The sequence below is a fragment of the Mus pahari genome, chromosome 5 (genome assembly GCF_900095145.1).
Source record: "Mus pahari chromosome 5, PAHARI_EIJ_v1.1, whole genome shotgun sequence".
Lineage (NCBI taxonomy): Eukaryota > Metazoa > Chordata > Mammalia > Rodentia > Muridae > Mus > Mus pahari.
The window spans coordinates 109,525,674-109,548,423 of NC_034594.1; the positions used below are offsets into that span (position 1 = coordinate 109,525,674).

The following is a 22,750-nucleotide window of genomic DNA, read 5'->3' on the forward strand; positions in this document are numbered from 1 at the left end:
TTCTCTGACCTCCACGTGTGCATCACAACACACACACACACACACACACACACACACACACACACACACACACACACACGCGCGCGCGCACACACACACCATTTCTTAAACATAAATAACAATAAATAAGTCAGTCTATAACTCCAGCTTATCTACTTCTTGCTTAAAAACATTTATTTAAAAAGAAAAAGAATGACATTTTACTCTCTGCAGCCTGGGCTAGGGGGAGCATGGGAGGCCTTCTAAGGACTCAGGACTCTAGACCAGAAGCTGCCACCAGGGCATACCCAGAGAACAGAAACTCCAGGGCACTGACGCGAGAACATGAGTTTGGGAAGGAGCAATTCTTCAGAAAGCCTATGAATCCCAAGAGGCAGGGACCACCCAGGCGAAGCCTCTAACTGTCCTTGGGTGCCAGGATCTGCTGGACATAGTTGACAACGTTGCTGTGGAGCTGGGAAGCAGTGGCGGCAAAGGTGTCCTTGGCCAGCGTCCGGGCCGTCTCGCTGCCACCCATCATGGCATGGTACAGAGGCAGAGTGTACTTCTGCTTTCCCTGTAAGAAACAGACACTCGTCCTCAGTGGCTCGCTCAGTGCGTCTGCCCAGCATCCCCCTCCTCCAACAGCAACTACAGTCTGAGGACAAGAGGGGTGTGGGGGTCAGAGCCGGGGAATGAAGTGCTTCCCGTGAGAAGGACTGATTTTTGGCATGTTCTAGGGCATGGGGGGCGGTCCTGGGGAAATAGTTAAGTGTGAACCTCAAATCATGGTAACAAATGACGGGTTGACAGAATGGGGCTACAAACTTTTGGGAGGTTAGAGGCAGTTAGTCACCAGAACAACGACAGCCTAAACCCAGAGCCATGCCTAAACCCAGAGTCCATCCATCTGCAATCAAGCCAAAATTCACATCACTATGCGGTAGCTGCAGGGCAAGCCTGGGAGCTCCAGAGGCTTGGCAACGGGCCAGAGGGCTCAAAGGCCCCTCCCACAGACCTCCCTTTCCCTCTCCACACAGACTCCATGACAGACAGAAGAAGCCGACATGGCTTTGGATCCACTCGGTTCCTCCTTGCTGTGGGTTTGAGGATGCTCGGTGTATCGGAGAGCCTTTCACTCTCACGGGCATCTGCTAGCGCAAGAACTCCTGGGGGGGGGGGGCAGACCTTGTCCTTCACCCCTCAGTCCTCATATTACCCATTGCTCTCTTCCCAGTTTCTGGTTAGCTCTAACCAGCTTCATCCCTTAGGCTCCACCAAAAACCTGATGTCCAAAAACCTGCACCTTCTCTTCCCGCAGGATGAAGCTCCCAGGAGTTACGCCAGCACTAGCCTGATCAAAAGGGTCCCTCAGAAGCCAGACCCACTTCCTCTGAAGCACAGACCCACATGGCTCTCCCACAGGAAGACCTCAGGTATGATAATGGAGGTCCACAGCCTTTGAGGGGACCAGGGATGCAATTACCCACCTGGCTCTGCAGGAAGTCCTTCACTTTCCTGAACTCCTCTTGGTAGTCATTCTTAAGGATGATTTGGCCCCATCTTAGCCGTAACTCAGCATTCTGAGCATTGGAAATCTTTGGGTATGTCTCCCCAAGTTTTTTCACATTCCCTAGAAAAGAGAGAGTGATGGGCTGTTGATGACCAGCTGAAAAGCCCAGAAGGTTCATTCTTGGGGCCACTGAGTGAGTATCTGCCCTCATTCCCTCCGAAAGCACTTGCAGAAACCTCCAGGAGGTCCCCTTACCACTCACCTCTCACATGCATTCTGCTTGTGTGTCTGGCATGGTTGATGCTCTCGTACCACAAGCACTTTAACTCTAAGGCTCTCCCATACAAATGCCCTTAATTTCACTCCAGACTCTCTGATCTCCTCCTCGAGTTCTCTCCTACCATTATACAAATCAATTTGGATCCAGCTTTGAAATCTGAACATGTTCAGTTCCTTATTCTTAGTATGAAAACCCCCTATGCCCAGAGAGGTGACTCTCACAGGGATCTGATGACTATGGTGTCTGTCTGACTGGGGAAACAGCAAAGCATCAGTGGGTCAGATGATGGAGCTCAGAGACGGCTCAGATGATGGAGCTCGGAGACAGCTCAGTGGCTGGGAGCGTTTGCTGCTCTTCCAGAGGACTTCAGGTCAGTTCCCAGCATCCACCTCAGATGGCTTACAACCACCCCTAACCACAGCTCAGGGTATCAATACCCTCTTCTGGCCTCCGTGGTACCCAACACACGGGGCACACACACACATACTTTAATAAATCTCTGAAATAATTTTTAAATAAAAGAGTTTTTGGTGACTAGGTTCCAATCTTAGCCCAGCCCTTTAGTAAATTGTGTCGGTTCCTGGTGCCGTTCTGATACAGTCTCTGCTGCCTGATGCTTACATGGCCCAGCAGAAACAGAGTTTACAGAGGGCCCTGAAGAACCAGGGCCCCGATGGATGCCAGGCTTTGTTAATCTGATCTCCGTGGCACTGGTCTGTGTGACCTTCACCACTGGGATGGCAGTCTAGTGAAGTCTCAGCCTCTCTTCTACCCCGGAGTCACGTAGAGGCCCGAATCTGAACCTACTTCTGACCTCTGACATGAAGCTGTGCACCCAAGGAGCCCGGATTCAGCGTGATAAGGAGGTCACCCATTCTCCTTACCAGGAGGGAGAGGAGACTTCTGCAGGATCTTATCTAGGAAGTAGACGAGCTGGTAGGTCTTCCAGGTAGAGATGGCCACGGCTTCAATGGCTTGCATGTCTGGCTCTGGGGTCACCCACAGCTCCGCCAGTTCTTCGGCTGGCTTCATGAGTGAGTCCCCAGGGGAGAGGTCGGGGAGGTAGGGGGGCCAGCCAGGAGTGTTCAGCCACCGATCAAACTCAAAACCTCATAGGTCAAAGAAAAGAAGGCACGTCAGGACTCTCCCACCAGTCAACACGTCCAAGCGGTTTCCTGACCTTGCACGCTCCATTTCCCCATCTGCAGGGTCCTGGCTAGGGTAGAGTCTGGAGGTGCTCACAGTAAGACTGGATAACGCCTGTTTTTATTGTGAAACTGGTTTTTGCTTTAAAATTAGCACTCTGTCATCAGGTGACAGCCACCATTGTAGTCAAGCGCATCCCAGTCTTCCCGTCCTAACCAGGGACCAAGCCCGGGCTGCCTGGCTTCCCATCCTAGCTCTGCCAAAGGCTCTGGGAGGCCACAAGCAGGTTACTTTACCCCTTGGCGCCTCAGTTGTTTGTAAAATGGGGGTGCTAGGCCCTACCTTAGTTGACAGTTGGGAAGATTAAATGAGCAAATACACACTAAAAGCTTAGCGTCCTGACTGGTGCACAGTAAGCAGTCAGTAATTATTAACTATTATCCCTTAGTTCCGTGACCTTGAAATCAAGGCCTCCAACCAACTGCAGGACAAGGTGCTACCAAGGCTGAAACTGACTTCGCCAAACCAACCAGAGTGATTCAGAGTTCACGTCCCGACAAGGGGTGTGTCTAACTAAGAGACTGTCTGGGCCACGTAGGGGACATCCTCTCTGCTCTATGAGGAAGTAGCGCCTCCCTGCTGACATCAGAGCACGGCCAGAATTTCCCGTTGCTCACAGGACCCAGAGAGACCTCACCATGAGCTCATGGCCCCTTTTGCTGTCCTGCCTCTAATCTGGGCAGCAGAGGTCACAGCGACACTCTGAGAAGAGTCAAGAAGTTAGCCTGTCTCTGGTTCTCTGTCTTCCGGAGGCAAGGTCTCACACAGCCCCCGCACACTGGCCTTGAACTCACTGGAACCAAGGGTGGCTTCTCAACCCAGACCCTCTTGTCTCCACCTCCCCGAAGCTGGGGTTATAGTCGTGCCCAAAGTTTTTTATTTTGGTTGTTTTGACTTGAACTCAGCATATAACCCAGGCTGGTCTTAAAGTTATGGCTATCGGCTGCCTTGGACTCCAAAGCGCTTAAGTTCAACTTAAAAAGAGATTTTTCATTTGCTTTTATGTTTTGGTGCAGGGGGTCAAACCCAGGTCCTCATATATGACAAGTAACATTCTACCAACCGAACTACACTGCCAATTCAGGAAATTGAAGTCTGTCTTCTCTCTCTTCCTGTTCTCTCTCCCCCTCCCCCTCTCTCTGGGGATTGAGTCCAGGGCCTTATATACACTAGGCATATGCTGGGCCATTGAACACTACCCAGCCTCCAGTTATTATTCTGTGGAACAGGGCCTGGGATCCTGAGCTGTCTCTCCAAATGGCGATTCACCAGGAACCTATGATGCCATGTCTCCCTGTTTCATCTTGCTCATTCTCTGAGTTCTTGGAAGCCAACAGCTCAGTTTCTCTACTTACCTGGAATGGAATCTACTCCCTTCTTCTTCAGCTCAGGGAAATACTCCAGGTAGAATTCCAGAAAATCTTCAGCCAAGATACTTTGGAATTTAAATTCATCTACATAGGCCTGTGAGGAGGGACGCAATTGTTGTCAGCTCTGGCCACCCTGGGGAGCAGAGCCCCCCCCTCATCTCTAAGCCCCTCTCTGACCCCTTACCTCTTGCGGTTGGGCCCCCTACCCCTACCCTAGCACTCTGGCCCAGCTGCTTTACCTGTTCCTCGTCCTTCTCCCCACATGGAGAGTTGACTGTACCTTGAGAAACTTGTCAAACTGATCCTGATCCCCCACCAGGTGGGCCAGGTATGAGACAAAGCAGTAACCTTTCTCGTAGGGGGTCTCGTTGTAGGTGTCATCGGGGTCCACACCTGGCAGAGGAGAGAGCAGACAGGACTGAGTGTTGATACGCACCTCCTCTGCCTTCAGATTACAGACTGATTGTTGGAACCGCGTTTCTAGGCCACCAATGGTCCTTCCCATGGCACGTCAAAGGTGATAGCAGAGGGTCAGTAACTATGGATCTAAGACAGGATCAGGAAGACCAGTGGTTCAAAGGGCCTAGCACATTTCCTTGGGCAGGGCCTACCTCTTAAGGCGGACCATGCTCACTCTTTTGAGTCCCGTTGGTCACCATCTACACAGTCCACCTCCCCGATGTTGTTTGTACAACTGTCCTAGACTTAAGCTAATCACCAAGGTACTAGAAGTTCATTTTACAGTCAGTGGCACCAGAGAACACACACTTCAGTTGCACACAAGGGTTTTAGGTTAGTCACACGTGAAACTAAAGAAAAATGCTAGAAAGCAGGAAGTCCAGATCTGATGGGTGCATGACCTTGGGCAAGTCACTGAACCTGCCTGGTTCTGTAACATGAAGCTAGCATGATTTACCAGCCTTGCTCCTAGGACAATGAGAAAGAGGAACCGGGGAACGGGAGAGCGGCTGTTCAAAGCCACGGCCAAGTCATTAAGAACTTAGTGGCTGAAATGGTTGTGTTCAGTCGGCTTACAGAACAGGGGATGGCCAGAGCACTCTAGTGGCCCACCACTCAAAGGAGGCGTTCTAACATGTGGGACAGCATCCTCACTTGGGGCTCCAAGCATAATCTACTGGGGTGGGAGGCCGGGGGCCGGGGGGAGGGTGGGGAGACAGGGGAGCCTTCTGGACCTGGTTCAATCTTCACCCGGAGCTTGTTGAGTGGGTTTTCCTCTCCGGAGACATCCATGTGCTGGCGCAGCAGAGCCCTCCCTGTGGCAGCCTCCAAGCAAGTGTAAGCTGCTCCTGGCCAGAAACAAACCACAAACCCCAAGTTCGCCAAATCCACATTTCCCCCAACAGAGGCACTGTACTGTCCCCTTGTGGTCTGAGGCTCAAAGGCATTACCTCCCAGGGTGACACACAACATGACTCAGCCCCTCCCTAGCTCTCTGGGATACAGAGGTTTGGTGAACTTGACATGTGGGTCTCTCTCCCACACAGACTAGGGAAACCTTTCTTTGTCAACCGGAATGATTGTATTTTTACTTTTAGGTAACAACTTGGTCTCTATGAAACTTAAAATAGTTTTCCTCAGATGATCCTGTGTGCAAAAGAAACTGTCACCTTCGAAAACGCCAAGCACCTAGCCTGGGCGTGGTGGCATGGTCTTGACTCATCCAGCTCCAGGGGAGCAGAGACAGGTGGATCCCTGTGAGTTTAAGGTCAGTCTAGTCTACACAGTGACTCCAGGCTACCCAGAGCTACTTAGGAAACCTTGTCTCAAAAATAAATAAATAAATAAATAAAAAATTTAACTGTCCCTTACATTTCCCCCTAGCTTTAAAGACATGGCTCAGTGGATAAAGAACCTGCCACCAAGCCATAGTGCCTCCAGCCAATCACCAAGGTTATTACAAAAGGAAAGAAGCCATTCCAGAACGCTGGTCTTTGACTTCCACACAAACACTGTGGTGCATGCATACAGACACACACTTCGACTCTGCCACTTACTACATGTTCTGATTCATGGCCTCAGTTTTTTCTTCTGTCCAGTGGGAAAATAAAAGTGTGCTATGGGATTCTAGTACTTTAGCTCTGCTAAGCTAAACTCACTATGTAATCCAGGCTAGCCTTGAAGTCAGTTCAGGTACCATGCCCTACCGGATGTGGTCTTTCCTTTTTTATTTTTATTTTTTAAGATTTTTTTATTTTATTTATATGAGTACACTGTCAGTCTTCAGACACACCAGAAGAGGGTATCCGATCCCATTACAGATGGTTATGAACTATCATGTGGGTGCTGGGAATTGAACTCAGGACCTCTGGAAGAGCAGTCAGGGCTCTTAACCACTGAGCCACCTCTCCAGCCCTGTCTTTCCTTTTTTAAGACAGGGTCCTACCATATGACCCTGGCTGGCCTCAAACTTGTGACCTTCCTGCTTTAGTTCCCCAGTGCTAAGGACTCACAATTGTGACTCACCTATGCCCAGTTTACAACAGAATTCTTATGGCTGATTAAGAGATTCAGAGACGGACTGGAGAGATGGCTCAGTGGTTAAGAGCACCGACTGCTCTTCCGAAGGTCCTGAGTTCAAATCCCAGCAACCACATGGTGGCTCACAACCATCCGTAATGGGATCTGACGCCCTCTTCTGGAGTGTCTGAAGACAGCTACAGTGTACTTACATATAATAAATAAATAACCCTTAAAAAGAGAGATTCAGAGACAAAATCTTGCTCTGTACACTTTGAGTAAGAGTACAGGGCTGATCAAACTTTCTGTGGAGGAAGGGATAACACACACTGAAAGTCTTCTTTATCATGTTCAGACCCAGGGGTGATGTCTCCTTTTTTGGTTTGTTTTTTTGTTTGTTTTTTCTTTTTCTTTTCTTTTCTTTTCTTTTCTTTCTTTCTTTCTTTCTTTTTTTTTTTTTTTTCGAGTTAGGGTTTCTCTGTATAGCCCTGGCTATCCTGGAACTCCCTCTGTAGACCAGGCTGGCCTTGAACACAGAAATCAGCTTGCCTCTGCCTCCCATGTGCTGGGATTAAAAGCATGCACCACCACGGCCTGGCTGGTTTTGTTTTTTTCAAGACAAGATTTCTCTATCAACTCTGGCTGTCCTGGAACTTGCTCTGTAGTCCAGGCTAGCCTTGAATCCACAGGGATCAGTCTTCTGCCCCCTGAGTGCTGGAATCAAAGCCGTGTGCCAGCACCTCCAGGGCAGAGGTGACGTTTCTAATAGTCTTCCTGACTGAAATACTGTGTGTATATAAAAATGGTTGTTGGGCTGGCAAGATGGCTCAGCGGGTAAGAGCACTGACTGCTCTTCCGAAGGTCCTGAGTTCAAACCCCAGCAACCACATGGTGGCTCACAACCACCTGTAATGAGATTGGATGCCCTCTTCTGGTGTGTCTGAAGACAGCTACAGTATACTTATATATAAAATAATAAATAAATCTTTTTAAAAAATGGTTGTTACAGTATTTCTTTTTCCTTTTGAGACAGGGTCTCCTGTAGCTCAGGCTGGCCTCACTAGCTGTCTTAGTCAGGGTTTCTATTCCTGCACAAACATCATGACCAAGAAGCAGTTGGGGAGGAAAGGGTTTATTCGGCTTACATTTCCTTATTGCTGTTGATCACCAAAGGATGCAGGACTGGAACTCAAGCAGGTCAGAAAGCAGGAGCTGATGCAGAGGCCATGGAGGGATGTTCTTTACTGGCTTGCTTCCCCTGGCTTGCTCAGCCTGCTCTCTTATAGAACCCAAGACTACCAGCCCAGAGGTGGTCCCACCCACAAGGGGCCCTCCCCGCTTGGTCACTAATTGAGAAAATGCCCTGCAACTGGATCTCATGGAGGCATTACCCCAACTGAAGCTCCTCTCTCTGTGATAACTCCAGCTGTGTCAAGTTGACACAAAGCTAGCCAGTACACTAGCCTCGACCTTCTGATCCTTCGGCTTCTACCTTCTGAACATGAGAATTACAGGCATGCACCATTACGCCCAGTTTAATGTCTGCCCCCAAACCCAAAGACCCACGCATGCTAGGCAAGTAATCAACCACTGAGCTACTCCCCACCCCACCCTGGCCTCAGTACTGAGGATCAGTACTGAGTACTCAGTCTTGTGCTCCTCAGGCACTCACTCTACCTAACGGTCTACGTTACCAGCCCAAACCCTATTACATTTAGTGAAAAGTTTTTAAACTCTTTTCTTTCTTTAATGCTTTGAATTATTTTGGAGAATTAAAAAATTTTAAATATTACTATCAAGTTAGTTTAAAACCATTGATGAGAGCAAGGAATGATACAACATAGGACTTTAATCCCAGAGCTCAGGAGGCAGAGGCAGGTGGATCTCTGGTCTATATAGTGAGTTCCTGGCCAGCCAGGCATGCACAGTGAGAACCTGTCTCAAAAGAAAAACAAACCAAACCTATAGATGTTTGATCTTTCATACTCACGTACAGAAACTGAGTTTTTGGAAGGTAGAGGCAGGAGGGGGAAGTCTGGCCTGGTTTATGTAGTGAGTTCCAGGCCAGGAGAGCCTGCATAGCAAGAACTTGCCTGAACTCTGCCCTTCAGTACTGGAGATTGAACCCAGGAAAGCACTTTGCCAGATGAACAAATGAACTAATGATCCCCAGCCTAAGACCTGTCTCAAAAAAGCCCCAAAGTGCTGGCCATGGTGGCTGCACAACTTTCATCCCAGAACTCAGAAGACAAAGGCAGGCAGGCGGGCGATCTGTGTGAATTCAGGGCCAGCCTGGTCTACACAGTGAATTCAGGGCTAGCCTGGTCTACATAGTGAGTTCTAGGCCAGCCTCCTGTGAGGCCTGTCTCAAGCGACACAACAGCAAGCAATATAAACAAAAGAAAAAATTAAAAGCTACTGGAGAGGTGGCTCAGAGCTTCAGAGCGCTGACCGTCCTTGCCGAAGACCTGGCTTTGATTCCAGCACCCACGCAGTGTCTCACAGCACCTGTAACTCCTGTTCCAGGGGATCCGATGTCATCTTCCACATCCGCAAGGACCAGGCACACACATATTAAACATACATACATGCAGGCAAAGCATGCACACATAAAAAGGAATAAAGAAAAAACAAAACAAAACAGTTTTCTGCGTAAGTCCCACCCCCCTTCATGCCCACCCACACAATGAGACCACAGGAGCAGATGGCACTAAGAATGGAGCCAGGTGCTTGGAAGACTGGCACTTACCAAACAGGATGGTGGAGATCCTCCTCTGGGCATACATAGTGAAGCCTTCATTGAGCCAGAACTCTCCCCAGTTGGCATTGGTGACCAGGTTCCCAAACCAACTGTGGGAGATCTCGTGGATGATGACGTCGGCTAAGGAGCGGTCCCCTGCTAGCAGGCACGGAGTGACAAAGGTCAGGCAAGGATTCTCCATTCCTCCAAATGGAAAGGATGGTGGCATAAAGAGCAAGTCATACCTGCTGAGAAACTGAAGTCAGGGAGGTCCTGAGCAGACCTCACCTCCCCATCCTCCTCAGACCCAGAGCTGCAGCCACCTAACAGCCCTTGCTGGAGATGACACCTGGGCCTCTGGGCGCTTCAGCACCCCTGCCTTCATGCTCGGCTCTGGAAGGCAGCTGAGCCCCGTTTTGCTCTTCTCCCAAATTGGCTGTGAGCATGCTCCACCATACTTACACCCCAGAGGCCAGCTTGGGGTCGAAAAGACCAGCCTGTATCTCCAAGCCTGCAGCTTGACGACTGTAAGGTAACTTCCCACAAAGAGGAAAGGCGTGCTAACAAAGGCCCTGGGGTTTCTCCACTCTGCCCACCTCTAGCCTGACAGCGCATTTTAGTGACTTTAAAAAACCTGTTCCAGATCCCTTTAGCAGCCTCAAGGAGCCTGGCTCATCCCTTCCCCTCTTCCTCCTCTCCTGCCTCAAGGAGCCTGGCTCATCCCTTCCCCTTTGCTTCCTCCTCTCCTGCGTTTCTGGGATGAGGAATCCTTGCTCTAGGAGACAGAGGAAGGGAGAAAGGCCCGCGAGTGTGGAAAGCAGCTACTCGGTTTCACAAAACACATCCATTAATTGATACCACACCTTCCCCAAACATAGGGTCCGAAAAGCTTCTCTCCTGTTGTCAGAAATTCTTCTATGACCCCACTGTACTCCTCCTTGGCGGCTTCAATCAGGCAGGGCTCCGCCCACACCCGGCTCCTAAGCACAGAGAGGCAGAAGAATGCTCAGAGACTCCTTCAGCCATGGGAACCACCTGGAGAACACTAGCCTCCATCCCATATTTGAGCCAATGAAATGTGGCCATGTGCCAGCCACTCACACAGAGAGGACAAAAGATCAGTCCCTTTGCTCAGCCCCAAGAGGTTGCGCGTCACACCTGGGTATGAAAACCTAAGATTGCCTTTGGGAGGTGCCAGGAAGCCACTCTAGGCAACAGGACCCACATGAAGTCCACAGAAACTAAATTCAACCCTGGAAAAGTGGAGATGAAATAAAACAGAATATAGGATTCAGGCCTGTAATCTCAGCACTGGAGACGCTGAAGCAGGAGGATTGCTGTAAGTTCCAAGACAACTAGGGCTATAAAGTGAGACCCTATTTCAAACAAAACAAAATTAAATTAAAAAGACAGAATATAAGAGACCTTCATAAAGTGACACAATTACTTTCCTTCTTCCTATTTATAGGATAATTGAAGGAATTATGATAATGGCTGGGTGTGGTGGTGGCATATCTCTTCAATCCCAACACTTGGGAGGGGAAGACAGGCAGACATCTGTGAGCTCCAGGCAACCAAATCTACATGGAGAGTTCCAGGGCTACACAATGAGAGACTTTGACACACACATGCACACACACGTGCACACACACACACACACACACACACACACACACACACTATGATAATAAAATCCCTGGAATTAAAAATTGTCTTCTGAGATAAATCTAGCAATATTAATGAAAAAGTTGACAGTTCTTTTAGGTGTCAAATGATATTGTCTCTACTTCATAATAAAGCTAGAATGGGCTTCACTCTTCAGAGGGACAGTATGACTTACTAAGAGTCTAGAACAGGGCCAGCGAGTTGGCTCGGGAGTTAAAAGCACCTCTTGTCACACCTGATGACTGAGTTCTGAGACCCACCTACTGCCAAGAGAAGAGTGACTTCTGCAAGTTATTCTCTGATCTTTACATGTACACTGCACACAAATATGTGTGAGCACATGCACATATGCACACACACACACACACACACACAAATAAACATGCATGTAAAATTAAAATATGGTCTAGAACAAACAAAAACAAGCCCATGTAAAAATAAAACTAGTATGGCAAAACAGGTGTGTTTACAGATGGTCTCTTCAACTTTTTATAATTAGAATTTTTCATAAAAATTAAGAAATAGTAAACAAGGTGGTACACATCTATAATACCAGCATTAAAATTTTTATGTTTATTATTTTTTATTTTTTAAATTGGATATTTTATTTATTTACATTTCAAATGTTATCCCCTTTCCCAGTTTCCCCTCTGTAACCCCCTATCCCATCCCCCCTTACCTTGCTTCTATGAGGGTGCTCCACCACCCACCTACCCACTCCCACCTCCCCGCCCTAGACCAAGGGCTTCCCCTCCCACTGATGCCAGATAAGGCCTCTTCAGTTCCTTCAGTCCTTCCCCTAACTCCTCCATTGGGGTCCCTGTGCTCAGTCCAACGGTTGGCTGCAAGCATCCACATCTGTATTGGTCAGGATCTGGCATAGCCTTTCAGGAGAATAGCAGGCTCCTGTCAGCATGTGCTTTTTTATTATGTTCATTTATGCGAATGTATGATGTGTATGTGCATGTGCAAAGGTGTGCATGGCACAATGTGTGTGCATGGGGGAGTCTAGTTCTACTGTGTAAGACTCAACTAAGATTATCAAGCTTGGTGGCAAGTACACCAATGAGCTGTCTTACTGGAGCCTTGTAATCCCAGCATTTGGAGGGCTGAGGCAGACCCTGTCCAACTAACCAACCAACCAACCAACCAACTAACCAACCAACCAACCGACTGACCAACCAACCAAAGACTAAGGACAGGAAATCAGAAGTAAGAGGGAGAAATGACACTGCCGTCAGGAAGATATGATCAAACAGAAAGTCAATGCTGAGTGCCAGGGATTAGGCCAAGGCCACTTCACTCCACGGATGAGCTGACACTAGGATTAAGGACTCCTGAAGCCAAGGCCTGCACCTGGGGTTTGCATAAAGTAGTTAGTTATAGCTCGTTATCCACAAGAGGACACAAATACTGTCAACCTCTCTGAGTCTGGGTCACAATTAGGAGGGATCATATACCAACGGCCATCGGGTTCCACCCTCATGCCTTCTACCCAGGCCCTGGGATAGGAAGAATACTGGGCCAGGAAACCCTCATGTTTAACATATAGCACAAGCCCTTAGGTGTGAACAAGGGATGGCCACCTAAGGGGGATAAAGAAGTTGTCATCACCAGTTTACCTCTTTTTGATTAGGTTTTGTTTGTTTGTTTGTTTGTTTTGAGGCAGGGGTTCATGTAACTAGGCTGCCCTTTACCTTACTATGTGGCTGAGGAGGACCTTGAATTTGGGATCCTCCTGCCTCCACTTTGTAAGGGTTGAGATTACAGCACTGAGCTACACCTCCCGAAACCATCATCAGCACCAGTTAAATGGACCATGTTGCCATGTTTGACAAGCTTTGGGGTCAATTTCTTTTCTTTTTTTTTTTTTAAGATTTATTTATTTTATGGATATGAGTACACCGTAGCTGTCTTCAGACATACAAGAAGAGGGCATCAGATTCCATTACAGATGGTTGTGAATCACCACCATGTGGTTGCTGGGAATTGAACTTAGGACCTTTGGAAGAGCAGTCAGTGCTCTTAACCACTGATCCATCTCTCCAGCCCCTGAGTCAATTAATTTCTTTCTTTCTTTCTTTCTTTTTTTTTTAAGAGATTTATTTATTTATTATATCTAAGTACATTGTAGCTGTCTTTGGACACTACAGAAGAGGGAGTCAGATCTCCTTACGGATGGTTGTAAGCCACCATGTGGTTGCTGGGATTTGAACTCAGGACCTTCAGAAGAGCAGTTGGGTGCTCTTACCCGCTGAGCCATCTCACCAGCCCCCCCTGAGTCAATTTCTTAAGGAGGGTTCAAAAGAATATTTTATGGTCTGCTTTCTGTCATATGGCATGTCTTCCCATTGCCATTATGATGGTCTATGACTATAGTTCATACGCCATCTTGTTTTATTTGAAGATAGGGTCTCATTGTGCAGTCCTTGCTGGCCTCAAACAGAGATCCTATCGCCCCTGCCCTCAGAGTGCTGAGATCACAGGTACACACCACCACACAGTCTACTTCATACTTTTGCAAATAGAATGATTGTTAGGACAAACACATCCTCGAATTGCAGGTCTTTCCTTATCTTGCCTCTGGAAAGATCCTCTGGTGGCAAAGATGAACTCCCCATCTATTAGGAATAAGTTAACACGTGGCTGGGGATACAGCTCAGGAGAAGAGAGCTTGTCTAGTATGCTTAAGGGCCTGGGTTTGACCCCAAGCACACCAAAACAACAACCAGGCCTAGCGTTGTTCTGGAGGTGTGTGCTAGAAGTAGGTACCAATGGAATGCTGCTTATTATTCTACCTGACACCCAGGAGCTAACTTAATTCCTGATGCCACTGGTTCTCTGGAGCCCTGTGATAAAACTTGAGCTAAGGAACAACATGAGCGCCAGGAAAGGCGCCTGTACTGTGCAGTCCAAGCTCTGACCCTTTCACAGCAAGATTAAGCTGCAGAGAGAGATGATATGAAAATCTAAAAAATCCATTCTGGCTTTAGATAGGATTATTTATTCTATACAGCCATGGCTGGCTTCGAACCTAAGACTTTCTGTCTCAGCATCCCCTAGTAGCTGGGGATGCAGGTGTGTGCCACTGGGCCCAGCTCATGGCCAAAGTTCTCGTCTCTAGAAACTGTACAAAATACCTTTTTGCCTCCACTGAATCTGCCTAGCATCATAATAGTGTATGTCTAGATTGAGGCATCTGCAGCAGGCAGAAAGGACAGTCTTTCTCCCTTTAAAAGGAGGCAATGAGATCCAAGTTGTTCATTTGTAGAATTCAGTGCTAGAAGAAATGGATTTTGGCACAGAGGTCTATACAATGCCAACTTAGTACTCAGCTACTGATAGAGATCAGTCTTCTAAACCATCCACCTGGGCACCAACATCCCTGGACCGAGAGGCTGCCTTCATCCAAGAGACTCACTGCAGCTCCAGTAGCTGCCGCAGGACCAGCAGGACCAGCAGTCTCATTGCTTAGACATGAAGATCGAATGTTTCTTACCTGGGTCCAACCTCAGCTGAAGCCAGATCTCCAATGGCCAAAGCTATCAGATAGGAGGGGATGGGCTGGCTCATCTGGAAGAAGAACTTATTTGGTCCTCTCTTCTCCCAGGTGTTTGCACTCATCACAGCTGTGAAGCCATCTGGAACCTGGCAAGAGAGAGCATGGGACACCTCACCCGGGGGACACCTCACCCGGGGGACACCTCACCCGGGGGACACCTCACCCGGAAAGCCTTCTTTGCATGTTTGTCTATGCCTTGTTCCTTTTGAGGTGAAGTGTTTCTATGCAGCCCTAACTAACCTGGAACTCGCTGTGCATACTAGGCTGACCTGGAACACTTGATGATCCCCCTGCCTCTTTCTGACTGCTTGAATTACATAACTATGCCTGGCCAACAAAAGGCCTCCTCTGTCTAACTTGAAGAATAGTATGATCAAAAACCTGAACAGGGACGGTGTTGACTCAGAATCCATCCTGGAGAACGCGAGGCTTCAAAAGCATACACTGATGGAATTTGGATGGTGTATGGTCAATGGACGAGGCCTGGTAGCACATGCCTTTAATACCAGTACTCAGGATCTCTGAGCATCTGAGGCCAGCCTGCTCTACATCATGAGTTCCAGGCTAGCCAAGGCTACATGGTAAGATACTGTCCCAACCAATATCTGCACATGGAGAGCTTTACAAGGGAAGACTTTTCGGAGATTCCACTGGATGGATGTAGTAAGTTACCAACCAAATTGGAACCTGATGGGTCTGAAGGTTTGTTCCCTATCTCTATCTCTCTCTGAGACAGGGTCTGCGTAGATGGCCTAGGTTGGCATTGAACTCATGATTCTTGTGTCTTTGCCCCCTAAGGGTTATAGACATGTACTACTGTACCTGGCTTTTATTTTTGACATTTAAAAAAAATTATTTTACTATGTTTTAATTGTGTATGTGTGTTTGTGCGCATGCACAAGCTCGTGCATACGCATGTAGGTATGTGCATAGAAATGAAGGTGCCCATGAGGTGCTAGACCCCCTGCACAAAGAGTCATAGACAGTTGTAAGCCACCTGATGTGGGTGCTAAGAACTAAATTAGAGTCCTCTGGAAAAGCAGAAGTGCTCTTAACTGCTGAGCCATCTCTCATTCATAATCTCAAGGGCAAACATACTAAGTTAGTCACCTTACCTCAATAAGAGCCGAATACGTGCATTTCACTGCTGGAGTGTCAAAGCAAGGAAAAAAGGCTCGGTTTAAGACCGCCTGACCCTGGGTATAGACAAAGGGTTTCTTCTTTCCTGCTGTCTGCTCAGGAGCCAACCAGCAAACCTAAGAGAGAACAGAGAGGCATTTCAGACCAGATAGATCATGAACAGAGCAAGGAGATGGCTGACATGGGACATTTTCAGGACATTTCATAATCACTAAGACTCTTCTGATGGTCACTCTGTCCCTGACTGTCCTGTCCTAGTGTGTGTTTAATCTACTCTGGAATAGGCCATGTTCTCATGCCCGCATCACAGGGCAGACACTGCATTCCCACTGTATCCCATGGGTATCTCAGGAATCAAATCAGAACCTCAGACTGAGAATCTGTCCTTCCCTGTGTCCTTCTGGCTGTAGCAGTTTCTCATCTAACCAGTTAGATGTTTGCTTGTTTATTTGTTTTGACAGGATCTTTTTTTTTTTTTTAAGATTTATTTATTTATTTAAATAAGTACACTGTAGCTGTCTTCAGACACCCCAGAAGAGGGCATCAGATCTCATTACAGACGGTTATGAGCCACCATGTGGTTGCTGGGATTTGAACTCAGGACCTTCGGAAGAGCAGTCAGTGCTCTTAACCGCTGAGCCATCTCTCCAGCCCCGTTTTGACAGGATCTTAATGTAGCACATGCCGTGCCCAGATTTTATTTTATTTTTTAGTGAATACTTATGAGGTGATTAGCTCATTCATGCAGTAAGTTGATTCTTATTCTCTCCCCTATCTGGGTAGACTGGATCTCCCTTTTTAGGTATTCCTTCCAGTGATTCTTTAGAAAAGCCCAGAAGAGCCGGGCGTGGTGGCGCATGCCTTTAGTCCCAGCACTCGGGAGGCAGAGGCAGGCGGATTTCTGAGTTCGAGGCCAGCCTGGTCTACAGAGTGAGTTCCAGGACAGCCAGGGCTACACAGAGAAACCCTGTCTCAAAAAACAACAACAACAACAACAAAAAAGAAAGAAAGAAAGAAAGAAAGAAAGAAAGAAAGAAAGAAAGAAAGAAAGAAAGAAAGAAAGAAAAAAAAAAAAGGGGGACAGAGACCTTGCCTTCGTACAGGTATGGTGAGATGTCCTGGTGTACCTCAGTTTCTGATATACCAGAACAACCTACCTGCAGTGCAAGGATATTTAGTCATAAGCTGGTTTTCAACCACCAGTGGTTTCCAAGACACAACTGTAGTCTTCTTAGTTGCTCCAGATCGCCTGAGTGCTCAGGGTTATGACTGGTGTTGAAGTCATCTATCCATGAGACAAGCAAGGCTCTATCATGAAAAGGGACCAACCTTACTTCTGTCCGTAGCAAAAGGAAAACACACACAACATAGGTAAAACTGTTCATGTGTGTTTGTATGAATATGGATTCATTTAAAACTGCAGAACGGGTTACACTATTCCAGGAAGGTTTCATAGGTGAAATAAAACTGTCAGATCAGACCTTTAAGGGCAAACAAGAGTCAGATGTTGGAAGTAAAGAGAGAAGCTTTCTCTGGTAGATGAGAGAGGAAAGGCAGGCCTGGATGCAGGTTCTGGGAACTGCGTGGCCTCTGGTAGATGGGTAGGAGGCAGGCCTTAGTAGGCAGGAGGAGTGTGACAGGATTTTCCCTGTCCAATTACATTAAAATATTAATGCAGCAGGAGGCCTGTTACTGGACAGGGAAAAGGGAGGCAGAGCTAGGGGTTGCAGAGACAGAAGGTGTCTCAGGAGAGGGGGAAAAAAGCCAAGATGGAGGCCGATGAACAGGAAGAACCTGAACCAGCATGGCTTTAAATAGCTACAGGTAGTTACGATATCATAAAGGTTAGAATAATTGGGACAATTTGTCTAATCTAGGCAGGCAGCTTTTATCATTATCAATTGGTTCTGAAATTATTGTATTAGCATCTTATGAACTGAGAATTTGTTGATACATAAATCTGATTGGTTAATTATAAGCTTCAAGAGTTTTGATTTACTTAGTTACTGGTATGTGGGACCCCCGATTACAGGAGTTTATGGCTGAGAAGGAACTAGCAGAGCCAGAGACAAGCAAACCAGAACTGGGAACACAGTGATTAGTCTCTGCGAGGCACTAGCTAGAGATAGAGTGGGCTGGTGCATGGGGTTGGCATGGCATCAAAGGGAACTTGGGAGCTCTGTCCCGCCAGAGAGTTGGAGGGCAGAGAGTAGCCCGGCAGGACATGCCAGGGCAGAGTTGTCCACAGTAGTGTGGCAACTTGGCAGTTCTATTTTAATATTTCCTGCAACAGTAAGACACTAAAGATACATAAGAAAGCCACATTAGATACTGAGTTTTTCTTTGCCTGCTTTTGCTCAAGTATAATAAATGTAATTAGTCTTCCAATAAATACAATGTAGCGTGGAAGGCAGGAGGTGAAACAGTAGAAAATGCTGAAGAATACTAATGTAGTGGAGTGACTGAGGTCAACCCCAATATTCAGATGACATGTTGCTAATACACTGACTCAATACAGTAAGATCCAAGTGACACTTCACCTCTGAATTTCCCCTCCATAATGTACAATTCCAGTCTAATCATCTAGTCATGGGGAAAACATCTGAAAATTTTCAATAGGAGAGCATTCTATAACATACCTGACCAGCACTCCTCTAATCTGTCAAGGTCATAAAAAACAAACAAACAAACAAGGAAAGCCTGACAAACTCAAAGATGGGCAGCTACACAGCTAGCTACAACGTTCCTTTTGGCTGGGCTCATGAATCAGGAAAGAAAGTAGGTAAAAACTAAGATGCCGATAGAGCCTATGGAGCCTTGTTAGTAGTGACAGCTGGTGTGTGCCAGCGCTGACTGACCAGATGCTAATAGGGAAATGGAAATCGTGGAAGATGCGTGAGGAGCTGTGAACCATCTGCCCAGTTATGCCGTTAATCTGTCTTTGGTTGTTATTTTGAATTTGCAGTCCTCCTGCCTCAGCTTCCCGAGTACTGGGACTCCCAGCAATGTGCCACTATGCCTGGCAGGTATCAGGCGTTTATATAGAGAGAAAGTTCACCAAATTTTGTCAAGTATTTGGACAAGTGCCTTGCACATCTTAGGAAACCCTGTACATTATCCCTCTGCCATCTTTGTTTATGGTGTTTTGTTTCTTTTTGCTTTGTTTGTTTTAAATGATGTGAAGGAAACAGAACGGGGAAACGAGGAAACCTGGGCACTACCGCCCATGTGAATTCTGGGAGAAGGCGCTGCAGTGCTTGGGTGAGCATGCTCATCAGAATGGTTGCAAAATCGGGAAAAGAATGCATGCCACTGCCCTCGGTGAAGACCTCCATAGTCCAAAGGGCAACCCTTTGGAAAGCAGAGCGGCCTCAGCCATCATGTCTTGAAGGACAATAATTGATTAACTTAAAGATAGTGGAAGGGGGCTGGTGAGATGGCTCAGTGGGTAAGAGCACCCGACTGCTCTTCCGAAGGTCCGGAGTTTAAATCCCAGCAACCACATGGTGGCTCACAACCATCCATAACAAGATCTGACTCTCACTTCTGGAGTGTCTGAAGACAGCTACAGTGTACTTACATATAATAAATAAATAAATCTAAAATGAAAAAAAAAAAGAAAAAAAAAAGATAGTGGAAGGATAATGAACAGGGTTTCCTAAGATGGTCAAGGCACTTGTCTAAATACTTGACAACATCCGGTGAGCATCTAAACCTAGGCACCTGGGGGCTGGAGAGGTGGCTCAGCGGTTAAGAGCACTGACTGCTCTTCCAAAGGTCCTGAGTTCAAATCCCAGCAACCACATGGTGGCTCACAACCATCCGTAATGAGATCTGATGCCCTCTGAAGATAGCTACAGTGTACTTACATATAATAAATAAATAAATAAATAAATAAATAAATCTTTAAAAAATCAAAAACAAAAAACCAAAAACGTGAAGACAGCTCCAGTGTACTTACATATAATAAATAAATAAATAAATAAATCTTAAAAAAAAAAAAAAAAACCAAAAACCTAGGCAACCTGATACCCGCCAGGCATGATGGCACACTGCCAGGAGTCCCAGTTCTCAGGAAACTGAGGCAGGAGGACTGCAAACTCAAAATAGATTCTGCTGTTAACTTTGACAACTTTAGAGTATGCAAATTTAGGGAGGGTTTAATTTTCCAAGCCTGTTTAATTGCTAGCTCCCACTGAAAATTAGGACTCAAGATATAGCAGAGGAACCAAAGATGTTTCTCAATGTCAAGCTTCCCCCCCAGGAACGGAAGGGAACTTGGCTTTGCTTTTGGTGCTAGGTTAGACCAAGGTGCTTTCAGTTTCCCTAGCATGTTCTATCTTGCAAGGCTCACTTATTCCTCCAATCAAAGGAGGAAGTCAAGTGTTCTTTGGGTCCGTAAGGGGAACTGTTAGCTGGATAAGCAAGCTCCAATAGTCTGCCAACAGCTTTGGTGAACCTTGTAACCCAGTCTAAGGCTGTCACTCTTACAAATGTCCACTATTGTTACCTTAACTTCCAATATTTGTCCAACTCTTAAAAAACCTTAAGACTTAAGAACCGTTGTTGAGAAGACCGAATTATTATAAAGTCTAGGGTCCTCTAATTACACATTCTCATTCTTGCTTGGATTCTTTTAAGTCAATAGCAGGACTTCAAAGGAGGAAGTAAAAATGATTCACGGGCTGTTTTAACCTGTGCAACCAAAAGGGCTTGCTAGCACACGAAAGGACCCCGTCAGCATCCTGCTAATTAACCAACACTGTCCAGGCTCCAGCAAGGAGAATTATAAAACAAAACAAAAAGCGAAGTCTGTGTAGCAAGTTTCTCATCCTGAAAAGACACCGAGGCTAGCGGACCAGTCGGTCCAGCACGTGTGTGACAGAGGGGAGACTGGGCAATCTAAGGCAAATAATTCCGACAGAGGCCAGGAAGGCAGGAAGGTCGGGCAGGAGGAACACAGCACCGGGCTGGAGAGGTTCGAGCCCTGGAATGGGAAGCAGGGGGCAGGAATCCAGAGCGGGCTGCTGGGGAAGAGAGTCGGCGCACGGGGATCTCCGGCGGAAACTGCGAAAGCAGAGCCAGGTTTCCTGCTCTCCGGCTCGGCTCTGGGCTGCTCAGAAGCAGCAGGCTGGCCAAGGGGGCTGGGAGAGGCCGGTGGCCCGGGCGCCCCGCGCGCACTCACCCCGGGTCCCTCCCCGACGCGGTAGGTGAGATCCAGCTCGAAGCGCTCGGCGGCACCGCAGGGCTGCGGGAAGGCCACGCACAGGGCCTGGCCATAGTGCGAGAAGGGCTGCGTGTGGAAAGGCACGGGCTCCGCGGGAGCCTGCTGGTCTCCCGGCTGTCCCCGCCGCAGCGTCGCCGCCGTCACCTCCAAGCAGCTGTGCGAGTCGAGCCGCAGCTCCGAGGCGCCCTCGGGAAGCAAACAACGCAGCTCCAGCGTCGCCCTGCCGCTCAGTCCGCGGCTCCCCGGACCAGGGCCCGGAGGCCCGAACTCGACCCGCAGGTCCAGGTGCAGGTGCAGGATCTCGAAGGCGCGGAAGCTGGAGGCCGAGGCCACGTCCACGGCTTGAGCCGAGTGCAGCGGCCGCCGGGCCGCCCTGCCGCAGCTGCCTGGTCCGCTGCTCTCCATGGCTCCTGAGCGGTTGCTCACCCGCCAGGAAGGCGGGTCGCTCCTCGGGTCCTGGCAGGCTCCGCCTCGAGGCGACGCGCCACCGTGCGCCCCGCCCCTGAGGAATTCGGGCGGCCACCGCCCCTAACCCCCTGGGGCTGTCCTCCCTTGTGGCACACAACCCCTCTTCCTGCTTCACACCGGTTCTCGGCTACTCTGAGACCGAAGTCGGTGGTGTGGTGGGTCACCCTCGTTCCAGGTTACCCTTGCGGGTTCCCCATCCTCTAAGCAGTCTGCAAGATGCAGGGGACCAGAACCTGGACTGAAAGGGTCTGGGTTTGAAATTTCACTCACTCTCTCCATTAGGCCAGTCATTAGGACATGTATGACATCTTGAATGAATTGTAAAACAGGAGTTGTAATGCTGTTCTTCCGTCAAGCATGCTTAGTAAACAGCCACCCCATCCTGCTGCAACCCCAGGCACACAGATCTTTACCCTTTTGTGTCAGGACCAAAGACGTTTTGTGGTTGTTATATATCTATATGTTCCCACTCAACTTAAATGTAGTTGTTTCTATTTTTTAATTTTTTTAAAAAAAATTATGGATGAGTGTTCTGCCCGCGCGTATGTATGCCTAGTGCCCGCAGATAGAGAGTCGGACCCCCTGGAAGTGGAGTTACAGACCTTGTAAGTTGTCATTGGATGCTGGGAACTAAACCAGGTCCTCTACGAGAGCAGCCAAGGACTCTCAACCGCTGGGCCATCTCTCTACCCTCAAGTTAGATTTTTAAATGAGTTCATTAAGACTGGACTAGTTAAACTCCCTAGCTATTGAAATTATGTAATGTTTTTATTATTATGTTACTATGTAGCCCAGGGTAGTCTCAAAATAGCCATCCTACATCAGTTTGAGGAGTTACGGGATTACACCCCTCCTAGATAATATTTGTTTATCAATGCTGGAGATCAAATGTAGGTAGGGCCTTATATACCCTAGACAAGCACTCTGCCATTGAGCTACACCCTTTTCCCTGCATGGAAATGCTTAGTCGCCCATTGCATGTTCTTTGTATTTTCCCTGTGTGGTTTAGTTTGAGCTGGACACAGCGCTACATTTTGTTTCTCTTCTGTGCCAGCACCTTGCAGAGGCCACAGATGAAGAAATTAAGTGTAGCCATTTCCTAGGGATGCAAACTTTTCAGTC

General features: G+C 47.8%; 1 protein-coding gene and 1 long non-coding RNA gene across 3 annotated transcripts in view; one reads left to right on the forward strand and one right to left on the reverse strand.

Moving 5' to 3' along the window:
• LOC110321201 overlaps positions 1 to 3,908 on the forward strand; it is a 19,961-nt gene extending 16,053 nt beyond the window's left edge. Inside the window, exons 3-4 of the long non-coding RNA XR_002380511.1 lie at positions 1,301 to 2,049; positions 2,089 to 3,908. This is a non-coding gene — a long non-coding RNA (uncharacterized LOC110321201). The remainder of the gene's footprint in view (positions 1 to 1,300; positions 2,050 to 2,088) is intronic.
• Rnpep (arginyl aminopeptidase) lies at positions 157 to 21,637 on the reverse strand. Of its 2 annotated transcripts, none has more exons than XM_021197313.1 (11): positions 21,119 to 21,637; positions 15,909 to 16,049; positions 14,731 to 14,879; positions 10,430 to 10,546; positions 9,576 to 9,811; positions 5,542 to 5,655; positions 4,629 to 4,741; positions 4,334 to 4,442; positions 2,657 to 2,881; positions 1,470 to 1,612; positions 157 to 556 (listed from the first exon to the last, which is right to left on the reverse strand). In XM_021197313.1, exons 1-11 carry the CDS (start codon positions 21,563 to 21,565, stop codon positions 398 to 400), a joined length of 1,953 nt encoding a protein of 650 aa, XP_021052972.1. In that variant the 5' UTR covers positions 21,566 to 21,637; the 3' UTR covers positions 157 to 397. The 2 variants fall into 2 exon arrangements, with proteins under 2 accessions (XP_021052972.1, XP_029394827.1); XM_029538967.1 differs by having other exon boundaries at positions 164 to 556; positions 9,576 to 9,814; positions 21,119 to 21,606.
• Between the last annotated feature and the right edge of the window lie 1,113 nt (positions 21,638 to 22,750).